The sequence below is a fragment of the Dendrobates tinctorius genome, unplaced genomic scaffold (genome assembly GCF_039654945.1).
Source record: "Dendrobates tinctorius isolate UK_male_01 unplaced genomic scaffold, ASM3965494v1 ptg000028l, whole genome shotgun sequence".
Taxonomy (NCBI): Eukaryota; Metazoa; Chordata; class Amphibia; order Anura; family Dendrobatidae; genus Dendrobates; species Dendrobates tinctorius.
The window spans coordinates 21,655,936-21,671,359 of record NW_027361696.1 but is presented as its reverse complement, the minus strand read 5'-3'; the positions used below and the strand labels follow the sequence as shown (position 1 = coordinate 21,671,359).

The 15,424-nt window shown below is 43.2% G+C and overlaps 2 protein-coding genes and 1 long non-coding RNA gene across 4 annotated transcripts in view; 2 read left to right on the top strand and 1 right to left on the bottom strand.

The window, feature by feature from the left end:
* APLP1 (amyloid beta precursor like protein 1) overlaps positions 1–2,537 on the top strand; it is a 55,226-nt gene extending 52,689 nt beyond the window's left edge. For both annotated transcript variants that reach the window (XM_073570427.1, XM_073570426.1), the window contains one exon: positions 101–2,537. In XM_073570427.1, coding sequence (XP_073426528.1) covers positions 101–199 — 99 coding nt within the window. In that variant the 3' untranslated portion in view covers positions 200–2,537. The remainder of the gene's footprint in view (positions 1–100) is intronic.
* Positions 2,538–3,245: 708 nt separating this feature from the next.
* UPK1A (uroplakin 1A) lies at positions 3,246–12,064 on the bottom strand. The gene is made up of 8 exons (XM_073570425.1): positions 11,932–12,064; positions 8,792–8,867; positions 6,558–6,758; positions 6,375–6,449; positions 6,161–6,265; positions 5,158–5,337; positions 4,243–4,326; positions 3,246–3,667 (listed from the first exon to the last, which is right to left on the bottom strand). Exons 2-8 carry the CDS (start codon positions 8,852–8,854, stop codon positions 3,623–3,625), a joined length of 753 nt encoding a protein of 250 aa, XP_073426526.1. The 5' UTR covers positions 8,855–8,867; positions 11,932–12,064; the 3' UTR covers positions 3,246–3,622.
* LOC141085203 (uncharacterized) lies at positions 10,559–15,416 on the top strand. Its single transcript, XR_012231228.1, has 2 exons — positions 10,559–12,202; positions 15,235–15,416. It is a non-coding gene; the product is annotated as an uncharacterized lncRNA (long non-coding RNA).
* Positions 15,417–15,424: the final 8 nt, after the last annotated feature.

Below are 15,424 nucleotides of genomic sequence, written 5' to 3'. Positions count from 1 at the left end.
GCTTGGAATACCTTTTGCACTAGAATTTTGCCACTTTTGGAAGTGGGTAGGTGTAGCTTGGGATCCTTTAATATCCATAATTTGATTCATCATTTTGCAGGTGGAAGCTTCCAGGACCCCCGAAGATAAGCACCTGAGCAAGATGCAGAACCAAGGCTATGAAAACCCAACCTACAGATACCTTGAGGAGTACAACTAAGGCGGGGTTTTTTTATTTTTTTGGGAAAAGGGGAGGGTCTTTACTTCAGGGGAGGTACAATAAGGGTTGGGGTGGGGAAGATAGGGACGTGTGTGTACTGGGAAAGATTTACTAAATAGGCAGCAGCCTGATGACCAGACCTGCTCCACCAGGATATGAGAGCGCTATCCGCATCGGTATTTATCGTCTCAGACCAACCCCCCTATATAAAAAAACAAAAAAGGTCTGATAGAAAACGCTGAGCACAACAGGTTAACGTTTTTCGTCTCTCGCACCTGAAAATGCACTTAAATTATTTATGAGACTGAAAAGGGAAAAGAGACCGTTCAGCATTAACCTTTCGTTGTGGGATATGTCTCAGCTAAAATGCCCCACTTCCCTCCCCCAACAATCAGTTACGTCGCACCCCTCTCCCGCCCTCCCATTAGCTATAAAATCCATCAGTGAGACCAACATTGCAGCAAATTCCGGGGATCCACGTTTGTCACCGCACACAATCTTTCTCCGCTGCTCCATAATTTATTTATCCACCAACATCTCAGCGACTTGCCACTTGTGTCGTGGGTATCATTTACCTACCTACTTACTGAGTCCCCAGGTTTGAAGCATTTTTTTTTTAAATCTGTATTTAAAGGGCAACTCCAGAAAAGTAGATGCCATTATCGGTTTGTATGCGATCTTATTTTATGTAGATGTTTTCATATGTTGGTGAAAAGTCCAGAAAACCGCATTTTCCTCCGCATTGATGATGATCTTTATTTTTATATAGCGCTAACAAATTCCACAGCGCTTTACACATTAGCATCGCTGTCCCCAATGGGGCTCACAATCTACATTCCCTATCAGTATGTCTTTGGAATGTGGGAGGAAACCCACGCAAACACGGGGAGAACACACAAACTCCTCGCAGATGTTGTCCTTGGTGGGGTTTGAACCCAGGACCTGCAGTTACATTGTACCAGCTACCAACAGTGAAGATCAGTGCCCGTGTGATGGAGTTCCTCTTTAACTTGTAATAAATTCCAAACGGCCTAAAGTAGGAAGGCAGCGGCACATTTTCCTCCCTTTCTGCCCCATTAATAATTTTATTATGCACCACTGGTGTATAGAAGCACCATCAGGCGTGCTGGAGGTATGTGTTGTATATACGCTTTTTTTTTCCCCACTGTTTTGCCTTTCCCATGATACGTCTACTTCACAAGACTAGATTGTAGGGGTCAGCGCTGTAAAAATTGCATCCGACAACTGGTTGTTAAGCACGTGACTTAAGACTGTGGGTGAATAGTCTGCGGGTCATGTGAAAAATGGCCTGGAAGGGGACTGATCCTCCGCCACTGGCAGTCGGCGTCTATCAACCCATCAATGATAAGGGAAAAGAAAATATCCTGATTTTTATTTTAATCAAAAAGTTAATGGCGGATTAAGGCGCTTTCCGTTAATGTAATTTTGCCACCATATTAAGTGAGTAGTGCAGATTTCCATCCATAGATCATTCCCGAAAACATTTTTCAAGCGCCATTGTTCCTCCAGTACAAGTTGCATCGCTATGGCCACCATTGATGTTTTGCTTCCTAATCCCGTCACTAAACGAGTCACGCGACTTGCTGTGAGAGCGATAACGATCAGAGAGAGCGCCGCTCGGCCCACAGAGCACCACAAAAGCGAGACTAAACTACATGCCATCTGATCATTGTCGACGACGACTAAAGCGTACCGCTCGGCCATTGAACATCTTAAGAAGCAACGCATGTGTGAGAATTGGTTCTTGTAAATACAGTAATGGAGGTTTCCAGAGAAGAGTGGAGGCCTGTAAATTCTAAACTGTGCATGTTAATTACTGTACTCGTTAACATGTCAATTAAGTGACCAGGAGCTGAGGGCCTAGCGTGCAAGACAAAGCCTACAGACATTGCCCATAGCAACCAGTCAGATAGATGAAAAAAGCTTCCAAACATGCATTTCAAAATGTAAGCTGAAATCTGATTGGGTCAACAAGCTACATAGCAACCAATCAAATGGCTGGTACAGAAAGTGATAGTAGTAAGCCAACTGGAGGAGCAACAGCCAATACATTCACAGCTCTCATTGCTGTAGGGCAGGTAAGGAAATGAAAGAAGTGATCTGATTGTTTGCTATAGGCAACCCTATAAGATATGGCCTCTAGGTTCTGCACATAGGACCCGCTGATCCTGGCAGGGTCACCGTTGTGTATGTGGGGGTGAACATAGGGGGCACTACGTTCGCCAGTGTGACATGACGACTGCTGAATATAATCATGATGATACAATTTTGCTGTATTTTCAATTCTCACCATCAATAAATATTAACTTAAGATAAATATTTGTAAAAATATAACTTATACTGAGCCGAGGGCTGTGAAGGGAAAGAGAATTGTGTAATAAGTGTATATGATTATATATATATATATATATATATATATATATATATATATATATATATATATATATTTCAGAAAACATTCGGATAAGGGCAGTTTCACACGTCCAGATAATTCCGGTACTGGAAAAAACGGTACCGGAGCTATCCGTATGTCCGTGTGTTCCATCCGTGTGCTGTCCGTGTTTTTGAAAGATTATTTTTAATGTTAACCCTTTGACTTTTAAAAACGCACACGGATAGCATCCGTGTGCAGTACGTGTTTACACGGACCCATTGACTTGTATGGGTCCGTGTGATCCGTGCTGTTGCACAAAAACGGACCTGTCAGCATGTTTTGCACACGGACACACGGTCTGTGAATACACGCTGACATCTGCATAGACACATTCATGAGAATGTGTCTACGTGTGTCAGTGTCTCCAGTACGTGAGAAAACTGTCACTACACGTACCTGAGACACTGACGTGTGAAACTGCCTTAAGGGGGGAGACTTCCCAGAGCCCCACTCTGCCAATCTCTCTGCTATGCTTTAAACTGCAGCTCTGCTTTTTCATATCAACACCTGCGTAGAAGCACAAACCCAGCAGGACAGTTGTGAAGATTCACTTTCCATTGTAGTGCAAGAGAAGAAAAAAAAAGTCAACACTAAGAACAAAACATTAAACTTTAATCATAATACAACGAAAAACAAAATAGAGGAAGCTGGGGGGGGGGGGGGTCAGCGTCATTCAATGATCCATTCTCAGCCGCGATCAGATGATCGGAGTCGCACAAGGAACAGTATAGGAATGGTCACATGATGGGGGGGGGGGGCAACATGGTGGTCACGGACGACCGGAACATTGTACATGCGCCGTGGACAATAATACTTCAGTACGGAATCGCCCACCGATGAGAAGTCGGGTGCGAGCTGTTAGTCACAGGAAATTAATAAGTCCCATGTATTTGATAGAGGCTTCATGATCCAAATCCCTGTGGTAATCCTCCCGGTGTTCTGCTGCTACGGAGTTCAGATCCAGCGGATCACATGGTAAAGTAGTGATACATCGTCGCAAACATGACCAGCATCTGTGGAGAGACAAGGGCGGCAGATGGTACGGAAAAACGTACATGACTTAGAATGTTCCATGGAGAGGAGATTAACCGAGGATTGAATTTCTAAGTCCAAATCCTCTGATATTGTCATTAAAGAGCAAGTACGGCCAAAGTGGACGACAAAAGGAAAAAAGTAATTATAGATTTGTGTAAATGAAAGTTTAAATTTTTTTTGTAAGATATCTTATTTTATAAAGCACAAAACAATTTTTATGTATAGTAGAAAATAAAATCAACTGATAAGTTAGAAAATAAAATAACCAATTTCAAAAGTGTAATAGTTAAAATATATATAATTTTAACTATGAAGATTTTTCCTTGCGTATGCATAGATTTCATCCATCATAAATACATAATCTCATTAAAAATATATGAAAGGATTAATAATATAAAAAAAGATAATTTAGAGATAAAGCAAAATTTCACAGCAGGTTGTAAAGCAAGTTTGATAGGATTTGTGTGTGTGCACCCATGCTGCTGACATCTAGTGGTTAGTATAGGAACTGCCACAAGATCCATAGTCTCTTCTCATTCACAATCCAACTTACCGTCCACATGAGAATAGCAAATCCAAACCAAGAGATCCCCCAGGTGTAGCTGTTAATGGCATGTCCGATGTGCTCAAAGCAGCCCTGAAATATGAAATGCACGAGTGTCACATAAAACAGCAGCATATACTAGCAAAGCTACACTAGTCACATCCAGAGCTGCATTCATAATTCTGAAGGCTACCATTGTAAGTTAAGTCCATGGCGCTCTGGCAAGGATCTGCGCTTGTCAACCATTAAAAGGGAAGATCAATCCCCTATTTTGTGAATTAGGCCAGGGTCACACTGGCGAGGAATACGGCCGAGTGAGAGGCGCTAAAAGCACGCATTAGACACGGACCAATGATTCTCTATGGGGTCCCTCGCACCAGCCGTATATTTCTCATCCGTATTCTAGGCTCCGTGTCAATCACAGCATGCTGCGATTGTCAGCGTTCTACGCCCGTAGTACGCCAATGCAAGTCTATGGGTGCGCAAAAAATACGGATTACACACGGACCACACGTGTGACCTGCGAGAAATACGCACCCGGTGTCTTTTAGCAAAGCCGGCAATTCAGTGCGCTATACAGTAAACTCACACTGACAGGTTTAATAAAGAATATATATATATATATATATATATATATATATATATATATATATATATATATATATATATATATATATATATAGTATTCTATGTGTCTATCTATTCTTTGGTTTCTGTTAGACACCCTGTCATAGGGCTCCATTATATGTCCATTTTGCAAGCCTGCGAGAAAATCTCGCCATACGGATGCTTACATGCGCAAAATACGCGACCACACCTTGATTACGGCTGACATACGGAGCACTGTTTAGGGGCCATTCATCCGTATTACGCATGTAAAATACTGACCGTATTTTGCGTCGGTTAGTGTGACCCCGGCCTTACCGTTGTGTACACGTAAGGCTCGAGTCCAACACGGCAGCCTTGAACATTCACGATCTGGAAATTGTTATCCCTGGCGCAACACCAGAATGGCCAAGGGGCGACAGACTCCGGATAAGTTATGCGGAAAGTGGAGGAGTAGTCGACCCAGTCCGTGGGTCCATCCACCCCGCAGCACTGCTTCTACAAAGACAAAGCAACATTATAGGTCAAATCATTAAAGACGCCATTCACACTCAGCTTGGCTTCAGTTTTATCTTCGCAAATTATTAAAAAAAGGTCCACAGTTGCCGGCAATGTTTTTTTTTTTCTTTTTAAATCCCACAATACAGCACATTTTTGCTTTTTTTTCCCCGTTCAATAGACTAGCCTTAGGCCGCTTTCACACTTTAGGCTTTCAGTATCCGGCATGGGGCGGCGAAAAACCGGACTACCGGATCCGGCCGCAAACGCAGACACCGGATCCTTCTGTCGGATATATTCCTGGCAGAGAAGGTTTCAGGGCATGCGCAGTGCGCAAAAACCGGTCCGGCGTTGGGAAAAAACGTTGCATGCCGGACCGGCTATTTTCTCCGGAAAAAAGACGGAAGCGCTGCATTGCCATCCGGCACAATGCGGCAGCAATGATACAGCACGGGGAAAAAGCCGGATCTGGTCGTAACAGGCGCCGGATCCGTCAGTCCGGTTTTTCGCCGCACCATGCCGGATACCAAAAGCCTGAAGTGTGAAAGTGGCCTAAAACTTTAAAAAAAAAATTGAATGTTGCAAAGGGGACAAGATTAATTTGTTGCAAATTTAGACACAAAAAAAATACCTATTTGGAAAAATGTTTTAATTATGGATGATTAGTCTGTCAATTTTTTTTTTTTTTTTTTTTTTTAAACTTTACTAAACAATAAGATGTTTCTCCCCCTTCAAATAAAAAGCTAAAGAACTAAAAAAAGGATTGAAAGCAGAGGGTTAATTAAATTAAATAGTGATGGGGTCACAGCAGCTTTACACTTACATCCAACATGACCCTTTTCCAGAAGTTTGTGATCTCGGCGCCTGTGGTCGTGTTGTCCGCGAAACGCGTCAGCATTTGTGCCTTGATGACATTGGAGTTTATCATCTACATAAAGGGGAGAAGACAGGAAGAAAAAAAAAAAAAAAAAAATAATAGTGAAGCCAAATCTTACAACACTGCAACAAATTAGCACAGACATATTGCTGCCACTTACATAATCCCGGTGTGTGAACGAAGTTATACAGGAAGCGCATTCGAAAATGTAGACGATCATCATCAGCACCAAGTACTGCAGGGGGGAGGCAAGAAGTATCCAATGTCATCCTGAGGTCTGATACATTGTAGGCACAGAACCAAAGCTGCTTCCCCGTATTCCCTCCACGAGCCATCCGCTTACCACCATGAGCATCGTCCGGCTACCCTTTATCGCAGCCACAATTCCATACAATCCCAGAAGGAAGAAGGAGAAGCCGCAGAAAATTGCAATCCAGCCTCCAGCAAAGACGTCATCTTTTCCAGTTGCCCCCAAAACTGGATAAATGTAGTATGGATCAGTGGTGGCCCAAATCGTTTCAGCAAACAAGGCCAAGCCACAGAGCTGTGTACAAAATACGGGACAAGAGCAAGATAAACGCCAACATCAGAGAGAAATGCAGAACTAATCAGATTGTAACAGGAAGAGTAACTTACTATACAGTGTATTATTGTAGTTATATTCTTGTACATAGGGGGCAGTATTATAGTAGCTATATTCTTGTACATAGGGGGCAGTATTATAGCAGTTATATTCTTGTACATAGGGGGCAGTATTATAGTAGCTATATTCTTGTACATAGGGGGCAGTATTATAGTAGTTGTATTCTTGTACATAGGAGCAGTATTATAGTAGTTGTATTCTTGTACATAAGGGACAGTATTAGGCTGAGTTCACACGCGGTGTTTTTTTCGCATTTCCGCAGCGGTTTTAACTGCGCGATTTTGCCGCGAAAAATAAGCATCCCATGCATTCCTATGGGATTCCGCAATGCAATCCTAAAAATTGCAATCCTAAAAATTGCAATCCAGCCTCCAGCAAAGAAGTCATCTTTTCCAGTTGCCCCCAAAACTGGATAAATGTAGTATGGATCAGTGGTGGCCCAAATCGTTTCAGCAAACAAGGCCAAGCCACAGAGCTGTGTACAAAATACGGGACAAGAGCAAGATAAACGCCAACATCAGAGAGAAATGCAGAACTAATCAGATTGTAACAGGAAGAGTAACTTACTATACAGTGTATTATTGTAGTTATATTCTTGTACATAGGGGGCAGTATTATAGTAGCTATATTCTTGTACATAGGAGCAGTAGTTGTATTCTTGTACATAGGAGCAGTATTATAGTATAGTCTTGTACATAGGAGCAGTATTATAGTAGTTGTAGTCTTGTACATAGGGAGCAGTATTATAGTAGTTATATTCTTGTACATAAGGGACAGTATTAGGCTGAGTTCACACGCGGTGTTTTTTTCGCATTTCCGCAGCGGTTTTAACTGCGCGATTTTGCCGCGAAAAATAAGCATCCCATGCATTCCTATGGGATTCCGCAATGCTGTCCTAATGCTGCGGTTTTTACCACGGCGGATTCGCTTCACGGTAAAAAACGCAGCATGCTCATTAATTTCGCGGAATCGCGGCGATCCCACACCCATAGGAATGCATTGTTCTGCATGTGGCTGTGCCCACCATGCAAAAAGTAAGCAGAACATTTGCGGATGGTACCCATTGTAGTAGTTATATTCTTGTACATAGGAGTAGTATTATAGTAGTTATATTCTTGTACATAGGGGCAGTATTATAGTAGTTATATTACTGTACATAGGAGCAGTATTATAGTAGTTATTTTCTTGTATATAGCAGCATTATAGTAGTTATATTCTTGTACATAGGGGGCAGTATTATAGTAGTTATATTACTGTACATAGGAGCAGTATTATAGTAGTTATTTTCTTGTATATAGCAGCATTATAGTAGTTATATTCTTGTACATAGGGGCAGTATTATAGTAGTTATATTACTGTACATAGGAGCAGTATTATAGTAGTTATTTTCTTGTATATAGCAGCATTATAGTAGTTATATTCTTGTACATAGAGGGCAGTATTATAGTAGTTATATTCTTGTTCATAGGAGCAGTATTATAGTAGTTATATTCTTGTACATAGAGGGCAGTATTATAGTAGTTATAATCTTAGCTGATACTAAGTTAATGCAGACACAAAGTGAGACATATATTCAACGCTGAAGAGGTAATCTATGCATTTCTTCTTCCCTTTAAAGGGGAAACATGCTGGCCTAGATTAAAAACATTCATGCCTCACCGCTCCCTTGTATCTCTCCATGAGTTTGGACTGACCTGTAAGTCAGCATTCCACATATTTTCCTGGGGGCTAGTGGGGATGGTCTTTGTATAAATAGTTGTATGGGGGGGGGGGAGTATCACTCCTTTATATATCCATTAGTATCCAAAGCAATGTCAGTATTGAGTTTACGCTCAACACTCATTTATGATGCTGCTAGTCATCCCCTGTCCATGTGTGCATACATGGTTGCTGGCAGCAGCCAATACTCGCCTCACCTCCTAAGCTCAACTCACCATTATCACGACATTTCCAAACACGATGATTGCCACAAGGCCACTGCTGCCTTTTTCTGCCATCTTCACAAGTTATCTATATTAGATTTTAAAAAAAATTGTTAGTTTACCTTTTGATAAAAAAGACTCCATGACCAGAAATTCTGGTTAGAGATTCTGTCTGCAGCCACTACCAGGGGGGAGCTCCCTGTATACAGAGATACATGATAAGATCCTGTCTTCAGTCACCACTAGGGGGAGCTCATTGTATACAGAGATACATGATATCCTGTCTGCAGTCACCACTAGGAGGAGCTCACTGTATACAGAAATGCATGATAATATCCTGTCTGCAGTCACCACTAGGGGGAGCTCCCTGTATACAGATATACATGATAAGATCCTGTCTGCAGCCACCACTAGGGTGAGCTCCCTGTATACAGATATACATGATAAGATCCTGTCTGCAGCCACCACTAGGGGGAGCTCCCTATATACAGAGATACATGATAAGATTCTGTCTGCAGCCACCACTAGGGGGTGATATATTAAGGATAGCATTCACAAATTACATCATAATAAGTGTAGCAGAGGTTTCCATGGACCACTACTCCATTTTTCTTGCATCAGTTGTCATACAGCTTAGGTTATGGTCCTGAAGGCACTTTCTACACTCAGTGTAAGACTCCGGTAGCAATAGACGCAGGACTGACACTCTCTTGGCATTATATATTCAAGGTTCTTACATGCCAAAGAATATAAAACGTAACCAATGCCACCTGCAAAGTCCTGTGACTTTCTAATTTACTTTGTGTTTCAATTCGGCATCATTTTCCAACACCTCCTCTTGCTGTCAGAGAATGTTGTGGCCTTTGTCCCTGTAGTTGATGAATACAATGTATCAGCGCAGGAGAAATGTAACAAAGCGCTGCAGTGTGTACACACACCAATGCTCTGCAGGATGTGGGGACTGGAAGGTAAAATAACAGGAGAGCGCTGCCATCAGAGAGAGTGGGCAGCTACCTGCTGAAGAATAGCAGGCACATTAAGGACACGACTATTTTGAGACCTCACCCCCCCCATATTTTGCTATTTTTATATGGCAGCAGCACAGGTGAATACAGGGTACATGGGAGTCTGTGTCCCAGCACTCTGCCGTCATCTGGTGCAGATCCGCCACATGTGACTGGGACCAATCTGCACCAGAAGGGTTAGATTCCTGGGTGCGGCCCCAACTACACATCCTGCGAGTTCCCATACAGGTGCAGATTTGGGGCTCTCGCAGACATCGGACGAGCGCGATCCGATTTACGGACTAGTATAGTGCGCCATCTGCACCCATTCACACGGCTGCGATTTGTGGAGGTGCCGGACCCAGCGTTCATGCGCTAGTCTGCCGTCAGCCTAAAGGGGTTTCCTCACTTTCAGGAAAAATAAACAGCAGGTTCTTGTCCTCTCCCGATCCAGCGCGGGCTGCAGCCAAAACATCACAGACCCGAGCAGCTGGCACCGGACGGACAAGGACCTGTTTTATTTTTTGTCTTTTTAAATTTCTTTTATTTTACATTGTTTGGGATCCACTTTCCTGAAAGTTGAAAAGCAATATAAGGCTGTGTGCACACACTGCGGATTCTGCTGCGGTTCCGCAGCGGATTTGGCCGCTGCGGGTCCGCAGCAGTTTTTGCTGTGGTGTACAGTACCATGATTCCCTATGGGAATACAAAACTGCAGTGCAGACGGTGCAGATTTTTCCGCGCTGTTTTCCTGTCATGTCAATTATTTCTGCAGATTCCGCTGCGGTTTGCCATCTCCTCCATTGTGGAAATGAAAAACCGCAGGGCAAAACCGCAGAGCAATCCGCAGGTCTTTTGACCTGCAGATTTACCTGCGGATTTTCCAAAAACCGCGCAGCCAAATCCGCAGCGTGTGCACGTACCCTTACACTGGGTACAGATGATAGTGATGTCACCAGCATGTATATTACATAGGACTGCACGGACCATCGACTCCATTATGTGTACTCCGAGATACCACTGTGCATTACATAGGACTGCACAAAAAAAATCTAAATTCTAGTAATTGACTGTCTATTCCAATTAGAGGAAGACATAAAACATATACACTTAGCAAAGCATGAATACAAACATTATCCCAGTACAGAGACCAGAAATACCAGTGTTGCTGTATTACAACTGATCGATCAGTGTATACGGGCAGATTAAATGATTACACTTATACAATCAGATTTTTACTTCAATTGTAAAGTCATAAAATATGACCCATAAATTACACTAAAGACCCCGAATTGTCCTCTGTTCCTAGATTCTAGTTATAGAAAGCAGCCATCCATCACAGCGGTCATCACTGTTCATTTGTATCAACATTAGATGTAGAGCTCCATCAATAACTAGACAGCTAAAAGGTGACCTACATAGGACTGCAGGAGGCATCTACTACATTACACTGTTATCTGTGGTCTTACATAGGACTGCAGGTGACATCTATTGCTTCATCATAAAAGTGGCCCTAAAGTGGTAACAGATCCGTGCAGGACACCATTGTAATCACATCATGTAAAAAGGAACAAAATAGAAGCCGCCAATAAAGAGAAAACTTCTCCCCAACATCCGGTATAAATTAGTAACAATTCCCCAGATCTGCCGCTTGCAGTCTGTCAGCCGAAACCTTGTTTTTTTTTACTTCCAGTGAATACAAATCATTCCCAGTTATGAGCCAACAACTGTGAATCTGTGCCTCCAGCCAACAGGTTGTAGTGGTCAGGTACTCCCAGCAGCCACAGCAATCACCCAGGAAAACCCACTGGTGGACACAGAGAGAAAATGGCCCCTATGCAACAATATATGGGCCCTTTGCAGTCCAATAACTCCTCCTAATGCACACTTCCACCTGTGGCCCTCTGACCTGTTGGGCCCCCAGAATGCCTCAATGATATATCTGCCCCTGAACAAACTAGTCTACATACTTCACTGATAATTGGCAAAGTCTCCACATTGAGAGTTGTAGTTCCACAAAAATCCCCAATATTGATTTTATATATTAAAAAAATGCCATTGCATAAGTGTAGGACCCCTCACCCAAAGCACTTGTCCTGTATGAGGTTTGTATGCTCCAGGCAGAGCGTCTACTGCACCTGTACTCACCTGCAGCCTCAGCCCAGCATCAGGTGTGTGGAGCTCAGGCAGACGTGATCACTTTTGAGGTGGGGTTAAGTCAGGACTTATCTTATGGGGTGCAGAAGACACTGGAAGGTGGAGACAAGAAGCTGCTCTCCACCCCCACCTTTGCTCCAGTTCCCCGACTCCAGACTGGTTTTCTTCCATTGTTGGGGTCAGTGATATTTACAGCAAGAACCTGAAGTCAAACTGGTTTATGGGGACAAAGAAACTCTTGGAATTGATTCAGAAGTTTTATGTAAGGACGAAACTAATGCAGAGTGTGGGGCAAACTGCGAAAATGATCAATCCCATGGGAAGTAAGGGTGGTCTGACTGGTCAGACCCACTAACACCATTACTTTTATTGTCAATGATGTTTTGGGGCCCCTCAGCGGGTAGCCTCTTGGGAGTGGGAGCCCAGTGTGCGACATTGGTGGAGGTGTCTGTTCTTTAAGGGGTATTCAGTCTTCGCTAAATCCTGCATCAGGAGGAGATTTGGGTCAAGGACATGACGTCATCGGCCCTGCTAACATCCCACTGCAGAAGTGATACAGAAAACCCCTTTAAATGGTTATTCCCTAAAAATCAGATCATACGGACAGGGGATAACTTGCTAGATTGGGGCTCTAGAACACCGTCCCTAAACACCAGGGCTCTTTATCCCCGTCCTGGATGGACCCGAGACACACATGCTTGGCCTCTGCACCATTCATTGTCTATGGGACTGATATTTCCATCCGTCCCATAGACAATGAGTGGAGCGAAGGCTGAGCATGTGCATCCCCACTCCTTTAAGAGGCTGCAGAACCCCAATCTGGTCCAGACCCCAGAGATAGAAGCAAGTTACCACTTATAGGTGATAACTTTATGGGGAATAATCCTTTAATTTGCAGGCAGCTCCATCTTCTTGATACCCCCTTCCATAACCTCCTTGTGTCACCCAATTTGCCCCCCTATGAATCATGCATCACAAGTCTTGATTAGTCATGTTGCAAAACGTCCCATATTTTTTAGAAGAACTTCCATAGGGATGATGGGAGTGATTGTGAAACTAGTAGTTAGGGAATTGCTATACATGCAGTTTTCCTATAGGGTAAATGGCTCATATACTATAACAAACGTCTTTATAAGGCTAAGACGATCAGTTTCTTTGCACCATAAGATTTCTGCTTGCTTTCAGCAAATGGGATTGTATTTAGCTTCCTGATCGTGTTTAACTAACACAGCGCTGATACACTGTAACGAACCCTGTGCAATAACCTTCTTTAGTTGTAGGGTCAGTAATGGGATCTCTCTACTTTGGATCACGGCTTTATTGCCTGCCGGGGGTCTCATTTAATGCATCGGCTGTGACACAGAGGTGGGCTCCCTCCATGCTGACGTTCTCCTCCGCCAGTCTAATCTTTAGGTTTCTGATAAATCTGTAATAAAACCATTTTCTGATCAGTGACTGCATAAAGCAGGTGTATAGCTGTTTTCAGAGGCTCTTACCTTCATCACAACCTCCGCTTGCTTTCAGTGAATGAAAACCTTCTCGCGTTCAGAAAGTGAATCCTGTAAAACCTCAGGTCATTACAATGTATCATTGAGGGTATTTTTCTAACGGGATGCACACCTACCATTTATAATACTGGTGTCTTCTCATGTGCCAGATGGACATGTTTATGGTTACCTTTTACACCCCTACAGCTGCTTTCTTGCTTGGCTACCCTGACATAATGTAACAAATCCTTACCCATACTAAAGACCGGGAGTGTTTTTCAGATATTTTCATTTACTGACATGTTGTGGAGATTTTAAAAATCGTAATTACAAAGCAAAATTAAAGTTCAAGAATGGATGCCACCAATGAGGAAGCGAGAGGAACCAATTGAGGTTAAACCCCACCCCTGAGGAGCTCATGCAAACATATCTACAGGGGCTGTGTCTTGGATTCAGGAATCAGTCCTCCAATTTATTTTTCTTTATGGTGTCATGGCTGCCGGATGAACTCTGCGTCCGGGGTTTCTCTCTCCAGCCTGGCAGGGGTTAACATCTTGAGTTCTTGTCATTGTGTCTATGGAATCCCCTCCAACCGGTCAGACACATTCTGCAATGTTATCTGTGCATTCTGCACATTGTGGAATGATGGCTATGTGGCCCGATATCCTACCTGAGATATGGCGGTGCGAGTCCTCCCCCTACCGCACATCTCTGCTTCACAAACTAGAGCTGGGGTCTATGGACAACCGCTAGAAGTGCAAATAAGAGACCCCCAAACTATAGAAGATTCTCCGGCTGTGATACATTGTATCAGTGATGATGATGATGGCGGAGTCCATAGTGCAGCACCTGTCTCGCCCCCTCTTATATGACCTGGAGAAGCAGTAAGACGGGTTCTGTGCATCCTCAGACTGCACATATCTGTTGCATAATGGGGGCCATCGAGGAATGAGATCCCACACTAAGATTTAAAGGGGCTGTAATACAATACATGGGAGGATAGTTCTGCTACATCCGCACCTATAGGAGCTCAGGTCAAATTCTTCCCCCATCCGAGCGTCCATATTGGATGAGATATTCATTTGGGTTGAAACTACGGATTTTTGGGGTCTACATTTAATGGGCGAGAATAGAATGAGACAATGGGCAAAGACTGACATACAAGAAAAAGTGCTGGGGTAGGATGGTAACCGCATTGTAATAGGATTTCTATGGTATTCGGGGTCTGGGGGACCCCATAAAGACCACCCTTCATGCTGATCTAAGAAGTTGTCTAAGTTTCTTTAGGGGTCACGGGCCCGGAATGCAGCGATACGTGTGGAATATGCAATTTTTTGGAGTCAGAATGATGTCGGGCGACATTCCAGGAGTACCAGGGACAAGAGGAGTGAAACTCTCCAGGTACAGGGGGTGGGGGCCGCAGGTATCAGCTGTGGGGCCGCACACGATTCCCTATACAAGTGCTGAGCGGAGTTGAATGAGGATAACCCCCATCAGATGTCCCAATAGACAAAATAGAACATATACCCTCTGCGAGATGGCCTCTATTAGGGGACGTGCACACAGTTCTTTTTAGGGGGTTTTGGGACAAAAACTGAGCGGAATCTCTCCAAATCCTTCTAAAATCTACTCCAGAAACTCTGCAAAAAGACTCCATGTGCACATAATTTTAGATGCTTTTTTTCTGTACCTTTAATATCCGTAGAGGGCAGCCATATTGTAAAATATATATCTCCGTGTCATATGGAAATGTCACAACAGTGGAATTTTACATTAAGTGTTGCAATTTATAATTTTTGTTTTGCAGCTAAACACCGGATCAAGTGGCGGTTTAATCTGTTTTGTGGTTGTACTATGACTGACGAGACAAGAAAGAGCCTCCTGAAGTTCTGCAGCAGCTGAGACCTATAATAGTCAATGCAGTGACAGAACATCTTTTAATTAGTTGGAAGCGTGCATCCCAAAATATATCGCAGATGGATGAATAGATTATGTAA

Bases quoted from the DNA above. Each gene is read 5' to 3' on its own strand.
- UPK1A (XM_073570425.1), bottom strand. From the start codon at position 8,854: ATGGCAGAAAAAGGCAGCAGTGGCCTTGTGGCAATCATCGTGTTTGGA. The intron at 6,266-6,374 runs GTAAGTGGCAGC...CCCTTTATGTAG, and splicing joins CGTTCACACACCGGGATTAT to ATGATAAACTCCAATGTCAT. The intron at 5,338-6,160 runs GTAAGTGTAAAG...TTGTCTTTGTAG, and splicing joins GGAAAAGGGTCATGTTGGAT to AAGCAGTGCTGCGGGGTGGA.